The 16,395-nt window shown below is 44.3% G+C and overlaps 1 protein-coding gene across 1 annotated transcript in view; it reads right to left on the bottom strand.

Annotated features, from left to right (window-relative positions):
• Positions 1–16,395, bottom strand: part of PEX14 (peroxisomal biogenesis factor 14) — a 139,431-nt gene that overhangs the window by 86,936 nt on the left and 36,100 nt on the right. The window contains exon 3 of the mRNA XM_021683426.1: positions 750–834. Coding sequence (XP_021539101.1) covers positions 750–834 — 85 coding nt within the window. The remainder of the gene's footprint in view (positions 1–749; positions 835–16,395) is intronic.

The raw sequence follows: 16,395 nt of genomic DNA, 5'->3' as shown, positions 1-16,395 counted from the left end.
CGTGGCGGCAGAGAGGAGGAAGAAAACTCACTCCCCCCACCATGGTGTATAAGGGCCTCCACACAACTTTCCAGCTTTCTAGAAAATTAGATGTTCAAAGAGTGAAAAGTCAGATTCCTTTTTTTGTTTGTTTTGGGGTTTGTTCTGTATTTTACAGAACAAGAAAAATATCCTAAATTGCAACAGAGCCAGAAGAGATTCTTTCTGCTTTGGACAATATTGAATTTGTCAAAATCCATTTAATCCCTGCTTACAGAAATACCATAAAACCAGTAATTTACCACTTCAATCCGTAAATCAGACTGACCCCAAGCTTGACCTTAACCTGACCTTGTTTAGTCATCTCATTTCCCTCGTCTTTCAATTTCTTTCTTCCTGATTCTTTACTGAGGCAGCTGACCTCCTAACCTAAAGCCAGTCACTGTGTAGCCAGGGTCATATTATCAGAAGAACGGACCAGAAGCAGAAGTCCTCCACAGTCTCATCCAATGGGCCTCTTCTTGATGCCAGTACCAGGCTGTCCTGGGCTAAATTGTTGGCCTAACACCTGGTGCTGGATCATCCAGACAGTATCATCTCTCTGCTCCACTGTAAGGAAAGAAGCCTGCATTCCCACTGAGGGGGCTCCCCTCACCCCCACACCAGTGGGACAACTACGGAAGGTCCTTTCAGCAACAACATGGCTTTCGTCTGCCCCGTCCCCAGTCCCTTTCTGCAGGCCACACTGTATGGCCTTGGGAAACCTGTACCTTTCTTCTTAAGGAACGCTCTCCTGGTCGCAAGCGGGCTCTGGCGGACCCGGGAATTCTGTAGAAACTTCATTGCTGTGGCAATCTGGTCAGGAAGATAAAAGAAAAAAAGTAAACTTCAATAGGCTGAATTTCAAGATTAAAAATCCTACCAGTTTATCCCAGGTCCAGAGAAATAGGCACACCACTGTGGTCAAATATATAACCCGTTACTTCTCACATTTAAAATCTACCTAAATAAAAGACTATGTCAGGTCCCACTGGCTCCCTGTATCTGATTCTATCAAACCTAATCTCCTCAGCCTAGCTTTTAAGACCTGCAATAATCTTTTCCTCTTCTCCCTGTTCAAGCTGTCTCTTCATACTCCTCGGCAGGTAGCCCTCTCCTGGCAATGCTCATCCATGTCACTACACTTGTGCTCGAGCTATGCCCTTGTTCTAGACAGCCTCCCTTTCCTGCCTCTACCTGTCTAAACATTGTGTACACACACACACACACACACACGTACACGTGTACAAACGCACACACACGCACACCAGCACAGCCCTTTTATAGCCTGTGCTAACTCCTCGAAGTCTTCCCTAAATAAGCAAGCCATCTCTGATCTCCCTATTCTCTTAAATTCTTTGATGCTCGTAGTGTGTACCATATAATTGAAGACATAATTATACTGCCTTCTAATGTTCAGGCTGCCTCCCCAACTACACTGCAAGCACCCGAGGAGAAGAGACCACGCTGCCTCCACAGAGCCTGGCAAAGTGCTGAGCAGAGACCGGCTGGGAAGGATTATATAAGAGACAACGGCACCCAGCCATTCACACCGGTCCCTCTTATGCAACGGAGCTCAGTCCTGAAGAGACTTCAAAGGGCAAAGTTTGGGGTTTCGTGGCTAAAAGCTGACAGATTGACAGACAATCCCCCTACCTCTGGTAATGATATTATTTAATGAAATCTTCATATCTACAAATAAGCCAAGGAGGGGGTGGGAGGAAAACTGCTGAAGGTATTAACCTTCGGCGTGTGTTTGCACGCCGCCTGTGTGCTCTCCGTCCCACGCACTAGTGCAACAGGGGGGGGACACGCCAACCTGCCCCAGACAGGAAAGGGGCCGTTTTAAATGGCTGGCATTATTCATCTCATCAAGACCAAAAGAATAATATAGTCTTGTGTTACAGGTAAAGTCAACAGACCCTGGAGTTCACTCCTAAGCTGTTGAAAGAAAACATTTCTAAGGGACCAAATATAAGGAACTTTTCTAAGATCCTTCAGACTAAGGGTAGCAGCTATCCAGAGACTCAAGCACAAAGTACTGTGACTATCAATGGAATACAACTTACAAATATTCTATTTTATATGAATTTAATCCTGAGTCCAGCCAGGCTTCCCTGGTAGCAAAAGATAGGAGGATAAATGAGGAAAAAAAAAAACCACAAAAGGCCAGGGCAATTCCCTTATGTACCTTCCCCCATAATCCCTCTATTGGAGGCTAGCCTGAGACATTCTCCCTGAAGGATGAATTCAGGTGTCCCAGACCTTTAGATTCGGGCCTGGCGGTGATAAGACACACTCATGTTCCTAGAGACTGGTTGTAATTCGTCCAGCATTGCAAACCTCTTAACCCGCATCATGAGCTGCAGTGGTAACCAGCCAGCTCTGGACTAGAGAGAAACCCACGCTCCAGATTCTAGACCCCCGAACTCCACATCCCACGCCCCCTCGGCCCCTCAACCACATCGCCTCGGGTCGCACCAAACTTAAGAACAATCTGACACACATCTACAAAACGGATGCGTTTTAATGAAGCGATGGGAGAAGGGAGAGAAAGAAGAGGAAAACAGAAGAGGGACTGGGGAGCAGGAGGGAGCGGCAGGGGAGAAGGCGGCCACTGGACAAGTGGAGAAGGCAGAGGAGCTGGACCAGAAGGGGAGGCAGAAGAAGTGGGGAGAGGAGAAGTGGGAAGGGGACGTGGGGAAGGAGGAAGGAGCGAGACAAGAGGAAGAGAGGCCCATGTCCAGGAAGGAGTGGACAGCTACACAGTCACAGGCCCCACGGGGTCAAAGGCCATCGGCCTGGTTCAGATGGCTCGGGGATGACTGCTCTTCACCTGGAGAAAAAACGCACCTTCCACACACAAGACTGTGCACCAGTACCATGTGGCGGTGGCTGCACACGGCGACGTGTGCACCAGGTGTCAGAGGGACTGTGGATGAGCGGCCCTTAAGCAGCAGATATTAACAGCACGGCTCCTCTCATTTACCCATAGAAGCATCGACCTTTCCTTCATCCTTCCCAAATTTTCCATGACAGAGAAAGAAAACAGAATCCCACCACTAAAACGCACAGGTTTCACCTTGCTTTTTTAATATAGTCCTTGGTATATGCATTTCTGGTCAGAGAGCAAAGTTCTGATGGGTTTAATGGTGCACTCAATGCAGTGCCTGGCGCATTCCATCAATTTTTTTTTTAAAAATTGCATCTCTTATTTCTTTAAATACATTAATCAGCCTAGTGTAGGCAAAACGGATCCATCGGACAATGCAATAAACATGAATTATCATCTATCCAACACGCATAATGGCTTAAAAATACATAATAGCAGGTGTAGTTTAAATGATTAGTTATTACACCTGTGGTGGGTCTGATTCAATTGGGAAAAATCATCTTTAATAGGTTAAAAGGTTTAGATCACCATGCTTTCCTTAAAGTGGCTGTAGAGAGGGAATGATGGAGTGCTCTGTCATTAGTAATTCATTTAAGAAAAACGTGGGGGATATAGCAAAGAACAGCATAAACGAGCGAATCCAATTTAAACATCAGGTAAAGTAGAAAACACCTTTTAAAAAAGCAAGATAAATGAATTCGGAAGGGAGATGAAATTGACGTATTTATTTTAACGGGAATTTGACAAAGTCCCGGCACACTTCAAACTTGCAAAAATATGAACAATTTCTTTTAAAGTTTCCATTCACTAATTTCAAGCCATATAAAATCATACTGCCAAACACCTACATAAAGTATATTTGGGGCTCGTTTATGTTCCTCTTGATCTTTGTCTGAAAATGCAGGCGACAGGCAAATCACATATTTAACAGCATCGATATCACTACGCCAGATGCAAAAATATAAAGCATCCAAACTAACAGCCTCAACATAATGTGCTGAATAAGAAAGATACCCAGATAAGCAGCTACATGTAAGTGTGAACATATGAAAACCTCTCTCCGCCGTTCACTAATTATTTCTTTGGCTACTCTTTACTCCCCCACCCCACCCCTGCCGCCGCAACAGGGGGTTAAGGCCTGTCCAATCCGGAATTTTATATGCCCGGGGATTCATCCGCAGATGGTAAAAGATCTCCCCCAAATCTTTACCCATAATGCAAAGGTTTTAGCACACTAAGTAACTGCCAGCACCCTCGGTCCGCATCTTTCATTCACCCATGGTTGGACACTTTTCATTAACTTCATGAAGCAACTCAACTGACTCTTCCTCTGCAGAGGTCCAACACACACAGCGTGCTTTTGTTGGCCGAAGGGATGGGGTGCCTGCAGCCTGTCCTGTATTATCGTTTGATTTTCTAATTAGGAGATGAATGTGACTATTCATGGGTTATATCTGTGCCCAACTAAATTACATAAATTCAGGCCAAATCTTCCGCCTCAATGTCAAAGATGTAAAACGGAGACAGGAACTTTATTGCACATGTCGTGGGAGTGCAGTAAGCCAGGGAAGATTCTGGCGCAAAGCACCTGATGCCGCTGTGGGAAGCCACTCGCCGCTGAGTCCACGAGAAACGTGGAATCGGCTTTCCTTTCCCCTCCTCTTGCACTGAGAGTTCCTAATGAGTGCACCTCGGATTACCAGGAGCTGCACCATAAAAATACAGACGACGAACTCGGAAGAAAACAGAAGCAAAGTTTCTCGCCACCCCTATTTCCGTGACCCTATCTTCTGCCTCCCTCCCCCAAAAAGCAAAATAAAAGCACCCCGGCACCATCAAACTCCTCAGTCTTAGGGAAATTTGATCATCTTCCCTGTTTATCACTAAAGTGGCTGCCTGCCTCTGCACTGGGCGTGCTGGAGGGACCGCTGCAGCCAGGAGGAAGAGGGGACTTGGGGCTGAAGGACACCTTTGGACCCCAGATGATCAGCCAACCGCGAGAGACCCTTGTTTGAGAGCCCAGGATTTGTGACTGTAAATCAGTGGAATACAGTATACTCGGGGGCTCTCTACGATGAACTATGCGCTGTTAAATGCACTGTGTAGGGTAAGTAATCCCTGGTGAGAAGAATCGAGGTTCTGGCAGTCCTCGCTGAAGAGGTGCTTCCTATGTGTTTCCCACTCTCCTACAAAAGACCTGCACACTGTAATCTTCAGAACATATGCTTTATTTTCTGCACGAGGGGGACGGGAGAACAGAGCTTGCCTAATAACGAGCCTGGGGTGTGAGGAAGCCTGAGCACTTTGCACCTGACATGTAAACCGGATACATTGTCTCCAGTGACACTTATTTGGAATGCCACCAATTCCAGCACTCCTGTGTGCTACATACACATCTATCTCCTAAACTGTGAGCATTCATGAGCCATTTTAAAATATTAAAAATATTCAAAAATTAATGACACTAACAACCAAAGCCAAGTCCTTTTTAACCCAGAGAGATCACAACCGGAGGGCAAAAGAAATGACCGATGTGCGGGCCTGAACCCCCACTCCCGACGCTGCGCCGGCGCACGTGCACTGCTCAGAAGATTAAATTGCCTGTGAAAGGTTCCTATGCTCTAAAGTAGATAGATACCCAGCATCCTGTTAACAAGCGTTAGACCAAAGCCAACTCAAGTTTTAACAAGGACTGACTTTAAAAGCTAGGCAATGCTGAGAATGAGAGCACCCTCTTCAAACAGAAATGCTGCATTTTAGTAAGAAATCAGTACTCTGTCAGGAGTTCCTTGACAAATATGGTCATCGGTGGCACAAGGAAATAGTTGCAAAGCAGCTGTTAATCAGAGAAACACATCGTAGAACGCTGATGCTAGCACTCGTGAAAAAATGCAACGGGCTAATTATGAAGCTATATATCTCACTAAAGAGGCCGTGTTCCTTGAGATTCCAGGCAAAGCAGTCTCAGATCCAGGGTCCTAGGACAACATAATTCTGGCTCTCTGCATCCAGAATCCTCTCTAATCTGCAGCCGCCAATCCCAGGCTCTTCGTTCTCTTTCGAGCCTCCTTGCTCTCCTTCCAGCTAGGGAAGGGGCCGAGAAGGGTAACCGCTCTGGAAGCAGGGGCACCCGCGGGCCACATGCCGAGACACTGCACGAATGCACCCAGAAGGCGTCAGATCCTAAACCAGAATGAAAGGAAATCTATGAGCCCGCAAAGAAATGTCAGAACCCGCGTTCTAAGTGCGGCAGGGGAGCAAACGTGTGTGAGCTTCAAGCGAGGGGGGCCACCCCCGCCGTCCCCCCTGCCCCCCCCCAGTCGCCAAAATGAAAAGAAAGAAGAAAAAGCAGCAGCAGTAAACATAAAAACTGAGACTGTTGGGGCGCCTGGGTGGCTCAGTCGTTAAGCGTCTGCCTTCGGCTCAGGTCATGATCCCAGGGTCCTGGGATCGAGCCCCACGTCGGGCTCCCTGCTCCACGGGAAGCCCGCTTCTCCCTCTCCCACTCCCCCTGCTTGTGTTCCCTCTCTCGCTGTGTCTCTCTCTGTCAAATAAATAAAAAAAAATCTTTAAAAAAAAAAACAAAAAAAACAAAAAACTGAGACTGTTGTGTTTGAAATCCCAAAGGGAGGAAGGGGCCTGGCAGAAAGCTGCTCTCAAGAGTGAGGTGCCACTCAGGGAAGCTGAGGTGCTCGCAGGCAGGTGAGGGGAAAGTTAATATGCACAGGAAGGCTCGGTCAGCCAAAATTCAATACGATCCTGTGCAAGGACAAGGAGGAATGAGGCTCCCCGAAACCAGACTAGTGGGAGTGGAGGGAGGGGCGCCACTGAACGCTCGGAGCAAAACCACTGGAATGGCAAGAGGGGAATAACCTTGAGGTGGACGCGCGCCGCTCGGGCAGCCCAAGCGCAGAGCCAAAGTGCCCCCTAGCCGGAGCTGGCGGCCACGCAGTCCAGGGGCGGCCGCCCCGCTGACTCCCACAGCCCCAGTGAAGTGTTTCCACTCAGGGAAAATGAAATGTTTTGCAAGATGAAACAGAATGAAAATTGAGGTTTTAGGTAATTACTAGTTGGCATTTACATATCACGGGCTGGTTCAACACCTATTCATTTTCCTCTTTTATTTTCAATTTTTTAAAATTGCTCATTAAAAATGAACAGATGACAGTGACAGTTTTTTTTTTTTTTTTTTTTTACTCTTTCTCCTTCTCTGAGGGTTACAAAATCAAGAGGTACTTCTAGCCCGTTTATCTACAGTTAACACACACACACACAGAGGTATGTTTCATTTACATCAAGGGGGAAAGGAGAGGGGAAAGTCAACAATAGCCAGGAAGTTCAAAGATAAAGACAGTGTGTTGTACTTGAGCCAGCCTCCTGCACCTGGGCAAGGAGTATGCTAGTAAGCGCCCCGGCACTCAAGGAGTTAAAGGAAAGAGCCTCTCTTTCGACTTGGAATTTCCTGGTTTTTGTCACTGTGTCCTTCCCATTGTTGATTTGGGTTACAACCCTATACTAATTAAGCTTGTGGGCCCTAATTTCCTTTGTTTTACTTTCCTCTGTCCTTTTGTTTTTCACATTAAAGAAATAAAGTATCTCTAGTAGGAGTGCACAAGAGTTGACATGATAGAACATAATATTTTTAAGGTCTACTGTGTAAATCTGTATTTAGGGAATTCCAAAGCACGCATTATTGACTCTAGTCTCTCTTAAAACACATTGATATATGTAGTAAAAGCCTTTATGAGAAGTGGCAACGTCGTGTGCACCAAAACTACCTTTCAAAGTGAAATACCTCTGCATTTAAATTTTTCTTCTTCTTGGCCCGAGTTAAAAATATTGCATGAACTGCTTGTCAGAATGTCATTGTTTTGTTATTTGATTAAACTAGTTCTTCCAGAAATGTGTGTGGAAATTAAAAAGCATCTTAAGCCAACGAGCACAGCTTAATATCAAGTGACAGTGATCTTAGGGGCACGAGGGTGACCCTGGAGGGTACTCTGGGTGCCAGCCTGCAGCCCACGGGGAGCTGGTGCAGTTGGGGCGGCAAAGCTGAAAAGCAGAGGAGCTGCCGCTGCACGGCCCGCCTGTGACCGCGCCACACACAGGGCCGGAGTGCACACGCTTGCCAGAGAGGAAATGAAAACCCTTACTTCTGGGTTGAGAAGATCAAAGTTCCTTTTTAGGAAAGGTTGAGAAGGAAAAGGATTTTCTCCTTCAGGGAGAAAGAAAAGCAAATTTAAATGCCTTGTCCCCATGCATCCCCACCTGAATTTAGATAGCAGCCCCTCTAATTTTTGATGCGACCAACAAAGCAGTTACCCAAAGAGGGGAGGAAAAAAGGATGACATTTGCCTTTTCCTTGGCTTTGAAATCCAACTGGCAGCAAATTGTTTGAAGTCCTGCTTAGAGAAGAAACTGTAATAGCCTCCATACTGAAAAGAGGAGGAAAATGCCATTATACACGGATCACGGTAACAGTGACCTCAGCGGAGAAGGCAAACGAGCTGGCTGCAAGTCGGAGGTCTGGCCGGCGTGCCAGGAACAGAAATAAAAGGTTTATGTGCCAGAGACGTGTGGCAAGAGTTGGATGCTCGTTCCCAAGAGGTACCAAGGAAAGGCAAGGAGTTCAATTCCTTAACACGGTGTCTTTCAACAGCTCCTTGACTGCTCCTTCTGCCAGTTTCCCTCGGTTTTGCATTTTCTATATTCCTCTAATTTCCCTGCGCTGCTAAAGAGGAAGCAGAAAGCACCCAGGCTTCGTGTTGTAAAATTAATGAAGGTGTCAAGCTGTTGGGTTGAATCACTCCAAAGGAATGTAATGACTCAGTGTCCAAGATGCTCCCTAGGAGAACTGTGAGCTCACTCAGTGACGGTGGCTGGTGACTCCAACACTAAAAATATGTAGCACTCAGTCCCCAGGACCTTCCTAATGATACCACTGCTTCTACCTCCCTGTCCCTCTCTCTCCACCACAGGCTGAATTTTCTGCTTTCTGGTTACGGCTCTCCAACGCCACTACTTCTCAGATGTTCAGCAGATGGAACAGTGCTTCATGTCCCACTTCTTTTGAAGTCGGGGCCACACGGAGATTGGCAAAGCCCTCTCTGGTCATGCACTATCGAGATGTGAGATGATCAGAAAGGGGACAAAGGTTATGTCATGGACAGTGACAGTAGAGGCTGGACACTGAACAGATGACCACCAGGCGGTGCAGGACAGGGTCTCCTCAGGATGGCTTAGCACCTTGGGCTCTGAGAGCAATGAGATGGGCTCCTGGATTCCACGGAAGATAAGCTCTAGACCAAGAAACTCTGTCTACAGTTACCCCACAGACAACACAACACTAAAACCTTTGAGGCGTCACTAAATGACACTCCTACCAAACATCCCACAAAAAAACTAGAGACTTAATGTTAAAATAGATTTGAATACAAAAGGAACAGACATAGTCTTGAAACAGTTTGAACGCAAAGACAGCAAGAAAAGAATTTAAAATGACAAATGTCATTATTTACAATAGCCAAGATATGGAAACAACCTAAGTGTCCAATGGATGAATGGATGAAGAAATTATTATGTGTGTTCTCCCTTTCTCTCTCTCTCTCTCTCTCTGTCACACACACACACACACACACACACACACACACAGGAATATTATTCAGCCATAAAAGAAAAGAATGAAATCTTGCCATTTGTGACAACATGGATGAACCTCGAGGGTATTATGCTAAGTGAAGTCAGACAGAGAAAGACAAATACCATATGATCTCTGTTATATGTGGAATTTAAAAAAACAAAACAAAAACAAACAAGGGGCGCAGGGGTGGCTCAGTCGGTTAAGCCTCCGACTCTTGGTTTCAGCTCAGGTCATGATCTCAGGGTCATGGCATGGAGCCCTCTGTTGGGCTCCGCCCTCAGCAGGCAGTCTGCTAGGGATTCTCTCTCCCTCTCCCTCCGTCCCTCCCCACCGCTCTCAATCTCCAAATAAATAAATAAATAAATTCTTAAAAAAAAAAACATACACACAAGCTCAGATTGGTGGTTGCCAGAGACAGGGGCTGAGGGGTAGAAGGGGTAGAAGACATGAGCGAAGGGTGTAAAAATGTATTTTAAAAAAAGGAACCTGTGTTTCAAGTCTAGGACATAACTTCATTCGAGGGCATAAGGGGAAAATTACGTACGTACCTTAGGAAACAAGTGGAGACTGTAGTCTGACATAAGCACTGGCCTGTAGTTAATAAAGTTGTTTCCCAGGGGAGTGCAAGTCAACAATCCTGATACTGCTATACACATGTACTAGGATTGAGCAAATAAGCAGACAGACGACGGACAGAGGTAGAAAGAAGAGATAAAACTGTTTTCATAAATAGTAACAGGTATACCGCTAGCTCTTCTTTAGTGCTGTCCCACAGACAAAGGAGAGACAAGATCTAGCTCTTTCCATACTGTGACATTCTGCTATACTCTTTTGCTTTTGTACTTGATCTGCCCTCTCTGCAGTTAGCATTCCCTACTTAACCTACTAAATTAATTTGTACTCCTCCAAAACAAAAAAAAGAAAAAAGAAAAAAAATAAAGAAAAGAGGAATTTTCAGCTAGGCCCGCCTGGACTCCATTCTAGCTCACGTGCAACTGCCTTGGCCTCCAGGCTGGATATCGCTTAACTAGATAGTGTGTTATTTAAAATATTTTGTATACAGGGGCGCCCAGGTGGTACAGTCAGTTATTAAGCCTCTGACTCTTGGTTTCAGCTCAGGTCATGATCTCGGGGTCATGAGATCGAGCCCGGAGCACAGAGTCGGCTTCAGAGTCTCCCTCCCTCTCCCTCTGCCCCTCCTGTTCGTGTTGTCTCTCTAACAAATATTTTTTAGAAATGTAAAATATTTTGCATATAAATAAATAAATAAATAAATAAAGACAAATGTAGACAGCCTTTAAATCACCTTTAGATCTACTGGAGAGCCCAAGAAAGTAAGCAGTTAATATCTGCACTAACAGAAGACCACCAAGTCCTAGTTTCCGCTATTAGTTTAGGTTCTTTTATGGCCTAAGAGGAAAAAAAAATAAAAGTATGAGATCCAAAAGTATGATTCATAATACTGGCAGACTCAAAAATCTTCAAATTTACAGTAAGATGATAGGGATTAGAAACGGTTTCTATTCAACTAGTGAAATGAAATCAGCTCCTCTCAGAGGAAAAGCACCCTCCTCCCCAAGCACACAAGCCCCAGAGAGTAGACAGGAATAGGCTGTCTAAAGAGATGAGCCATGTCGGTGGAACCGACTCTGGCTATCTGGCATCCATATGAAATAAGAAACTTGGTGGTCAGGTTCTATCTTCTAAGAAAGGGGTATCTGATCTAGGTCACTCCCCCGTAGTTGACTTTAGGAGGAACTTATCCACACCACGAGTACAGAAGAGAGAAGCAAGTCAAGCTACACCTCGGACACAGATGGGGAAAGAGGCATCACTCTTTCCTTGTATCTTCCAGAAGCACTGAAACAAGAGCTCTGGAACTGACTCTCATCCCCACTGTCAGATTTGTACCCACAGGACCAAGGTGTAAATTCAGAAGAGAGAGTGAATCAAACACTATCACTCTAGTTGCGTTCTCTGATAAACTCCAGTTTAGAACTTTTAGCTCAGCAAGGAAATCCACAGCAGGAAGGAAGAATCAAATGGAAGAATCATCATGGCTTTGAACCATTCTGTAATCTTTCACTAAACATGGTGAACATTCCTATTATTAACAACCACAGCTACCAATTAAAAAAAAAAAAAAACCTTTAAAGATAAAAGATTCGAGAGAGGGCTACTAGACACCAGAGCCACCTTAGCCATGAGGCCCTCATTACAGATCTCCCACCTCTGATGGGCAGATCAAAAGGAGGGTCTTTACGCCCTACATCTGATATTCTTACCGATCTTGGTCATCTAAAATTAGCACGTAATTTACTTACAATTAACACAACATTTAAACAATTTTCACAATTAAGCAAATCAGTTCTACTGAGCACCCTGCTCCTCCTCCTCTAAATTAATAGTAACTCATTTCCAATTTCTTCCAGCTCTGTCTGGGAAACAGAGAAGTTCACTTTTTGTTATCTGAAGGATTATGAATTACCATCTTGCTCTGCAACCTTCTTGATTCTCCACACCCCACTAGGAGGGTGAAATACTTTGAAATCACAAAATCCCCACATTTCCTCAATCTGGCAGAAGCTTCCTGAGACCTCACTCATCGTTCTCTGCTCATTGTCCTTTCTCTCTCTCTTCCTGCCTGTTTAAACACATGGACACAGAGTTATTAACTTTTACAGGAAAACCAAATAAAATAATGTCGAAGCAAAACTGCGGTGATGTCAGGCTGCAGCTAGCACCATTCATCTGTGGGAATCTGATTAGCGCTCGAGTGGCAGAGCTACCTGGAAAAGTGCTCACAATCAAATAAAAAAATGATACCAAAACATTAACCTGATGGCTAAAAACTCCACATCTAAACAGTTAAAGTAATAAAGGAGCTTTTATTGAGTATTTTTTATATTTCATTATGCCCCAAATTGACGAGGACTCCCGGATACATTTTCTAGACTTTTGGTTCCTCAAATCAAATGCTCTCTTGGAGTTTTTTTTTTTTTTTTTTTTTTTTTTAACTAAAAGGAAACAGCATTTCTTGTAAATTTGAATGAAAGGATTAAAGCTTCTCCTACAATATCGATATCAGCCTTGAGTGCAAACACAGCCAAACACTGCAACAAACAGAAACCTTTTTTGGTTTATGTACTTTCATTCTAAACCTGACCCTAGCCAGCAGAGAATTTTTCTCTATGACTTCACCTTACACAAACCCTGTATTTCCTCATTTACCCACGTTTTGCTCAAAATTGGTAAGGAACGGAACCTCGTGGAATGGCAGGAGAGAAAGCAGGCTGGGTCTCAAGACACCTGCACACGGAGTCCAGCCCTGATACTACTGTGTCCTGAGACCCAGCCTCTCATGTCCCCGCTCCGGGCCACAGATTCCTTCATTTCTGTAAAACGAGAGCTAAAGCAAATGACCTTCTGGACCCTCCAGCCATCCACTCTATAATTTCTAAGTTGACTCCGAGAGGCAGCCTGTGATACCTCAACCAGGGATATGGGCTCAGGTCAAGGATAAGACCCAACCCTTCTAGATCTCAGCTCTTTAATCTCACCCAAATTAAAAAAAAAAAAGAGAGAGAGAGAGAGAGAGAAAACCAACAGAGAAGAGGAAGGAGAGAAAGGGAGAAAAAAAAAATCACCGTTGCTAAAAAAGAAATGACAGATTCCACATATATTGCACATAGCAAAGCTTTACTCACACTACTTACTTACACTTATTTTACAGACAACCTTAGTTATCTGATATCCAAATTACAGAAGATTAAAACTGCAAATGAGAAAGGAGATACAAGCCAGCTAACAGAGAGATACTTAGGGAAAAAGACCAGACAGCAAAAGAAGCCTAGCAACAAATGTCAAGAGAGAAACATCTATGAAAAGCAAACAAAAAACTCAAAAAGTTTATTAGTTGGGGGTCGTTCAGCGTAGGTGGAATCATTCCGAATAAGGGCAAATATACAACAGATCTATATTCCAACAGTTTTTGAAAACAGAGCTCACTTTCAACACAATATAAACATTTATGTCTACTATGACAATACTGAGTCATGAGGACTAAATTATATTCCAGATACTCTGCCTAATAACGTAAGAAAGTATATAACCCATTTTATGTAATTCCCAGCCCAAAGTTTCAAAGTGTTTTGTTTGGTTTTCACACAGCTCTTGATGGCCATCTCACTGTGCCTATCCAAAATGACTCATCTAGGAGGGAGCCAGAGATAGTGGTTTTCCTAGACTGAATACGAACAGTTTTTTTTGTTTTGTTTTGTTTGTTTTAAAGATTTTATTTATTTATTTGAGAAAGAGAGAATGAGAGAGAGCACAGGAGGGAAGAGGGTCAGAGGGAGCAGCAGACTCCCTGCTGAGCAGGAAGCCTGATGTGGGACTCGATCCCGGGACTCCAGGATCACAACCTGAGCCGAAGGCAGTCGCCCAACCAACTGAGCCACCCAGGCACCCAAACATGAACAGTTTTTACTCAAGTTAGATTAAGAAGCAGGAAGCCAAAGATTAAATAATGAATAGTTAACTGAGCATTCACCGGGTCCACACAGTACACCAGGCACTTATAAAACCAGGTACACCAGGCGAAGATGTTGCTTTTGCTGTTACAATCCAGGACAAGGAAAGGAGTCAAAAGGGATCTTACGCCATCCGGTCCCACATACGATCTAAGACTCCCCCCTCTTCAACAACCTTGACAAATGATCAGTGGGCTTCCACTTCAATGCTTACAGATAAAACAAGAGAACTCACTCTCAAGAGACTGTCAATTCATTTTCAGGAGTCCTTTTATTTTATTTTATTTTATTTTTAAGTAATCTCTACATCCAACGTGGGGCTCGAACTCACAACCCTGAGATCAAGAGTCCCATGCTCTACTGACTGAGTGGCCAGGTGCCCCTCAGGAGTCCTTCTTTGAACAGAGGTGAAATCTACTTTCCTGAGCTTTCTATCCGCTCGCCCCAGTTCTCTGTAGGAGAACAGTAACAGATCCAGTTTTTGAAACAATGCTGGGTGAGGAATTAGGAAAGGCCTCTGTCACTTGGCTATCTTTTCTATAAAAGCATTTCCCTTACTCTGCTTATTAACTAAATGTGAACACCAGTTTCACTGTATAACAGCTTCATGAATTCTGCTCGTAAGCTTGGTAAGAGCAGCCTTGCCCTTTGTGGGAGGGCCAAGGCTACACCTGTAATGTCAGAATGCATTAGCAATAATAAAGGCCACAGTAATGCAAGAGGCAACTTCATACACACGTCATTCCCAAATGGCTAAATTCAATCAAATACGGCAATGCTTCCTACAATGCTCTGATCACTGGGGCCAGCGTGTGTGACGTGGGCCCACTTACTGGAAGCTGCTGGAAGCCGAAAGTGAGCACTCTGCTTCAAGACTGTAACGGACGGGTTTTTACCAGCCCATAAGTGGTTTGGCCTCCTCCTTTCCCAGGAATTACCTAGAAATTCATTTAATGTCAAAAGACTACAAATGTAAAAAAAAACTTCAGAAGGCTAGAAGTAAGGACACGAAGAGAAGGGTAAAAAGGCGTAGTAGTAACCCCTCAGCTTCATCTTACAGACATCTTCTTACAGGGAGAAGAGTAAGCTCCGAAAAGGAGGGGATCATCAATGAAGCAAAGCCAAAGCTGACGTGGTCCTAATTCTAACTCAGTCACCAACGTCTCTGGTAACTTTCCAAGAAGTGCTTACCTTTCCTGTTTCTACTTCCTAATCTGTAAAATGGGACTAAGACTGCAGAGAGACGTACCAAAGTGTCACGTGGAAGAATTAGTTAGCATTTATACCACACTTTTGATCTTCAAAGTAAGATTATTAGTCTATAAACTAGAGTAGATGTGGTTTGAAAAATCTTTTAAAAACCAAAAATGAAGCATGCAAGCAAATTCAGAGAAGCAAAACAGGCTGACGTCACCTCGCAGCAGCCAATGCCTCTACCTCCCCAGGCACCTATTTTCTGCCCAAATCTGCATGTGGAGACAAAGGTATAAGAACGTTTTATTAGGAAAAATGGGAAGGGGTGGAAAGAAAAGAGAAAGGAGAAAGAGAAGGTTCAAGAAAAGGCACTGAAGAGAATGTCAAGGGGAAGAGACCGGGGGAGAGACAAGTGAAGGGGAAGAAGGAATAGGGAGCAGGCAAATCTATCCCTGGAAGCACAGCAAGAACAGGAAGGGAGGAAGAAAGAGAAAAACAGAAATGGAAAAAGCAAACATCGAGGGAGCAAATATGAAAAGTGTGTACTGTTTTCAAAGAAAGCAAGACGGTCAAAAGTAAAAGTTAAAAACTGAAAATTAAAAAAAAAAAAGAGGAGGACAAAGAGCAGAGGATAGAAAAGGAGAGCATGAAGCTTTCCGGAGTCTGTCTGGAAACCAGAAAGCTGGAGGAGAGATCATTAGCAAGTCCACAGTGCGTCTACAGCAATACCGCGCGGGTCAATTCATTTAACGCTGCCCTGTACATTTACAGAAAAGTACCTCTGATATAATAAAGGCTCATAAACACGCAGAAATTGGGTTAGACCCGTTTCGAATTCCTGCCAAACAATGGTTCAGAAAAATGAAGCTCTATTTTAATTAGCTGGATTCGCGAGTGATTTGATAACAGCAGATGCTGTCTGGATGCTTTCAGCTTGATGGGCTCCACATATATGAACTTAGAGTGGTTTTGATGCAATTAGGTATTTCTTTCTGCTCCAACATGCCAGGCCCAAGGACCTGAGCCTATGTGTAGCCCCTGCATGTTACTATATTAATCTACATGTCAATATTTCAAATTATGAAGATGAAAAAAGCAACCACATAAGTAGAAAAGTC

This window comes from Neomonachus schauinslandi, chromosome 4, assembly GCF_002201575.2.
Source record: "Neomonachus schauinslandi chromosome 4, ASM220157v2, whole genome shotgun sequence".
NCBI classification, from domain to species: domain Eukaryota; kingdom Metazoa; phylum Chordata; class Mammalia; order Carnivora; family Phocidae; genus Neomonachus; species Neomonachus schauinslandi.
Note: the sequence above shows the minus strand (reverse complement) of the source record. Positions and strands in the feature narration are given on the sequence as shown.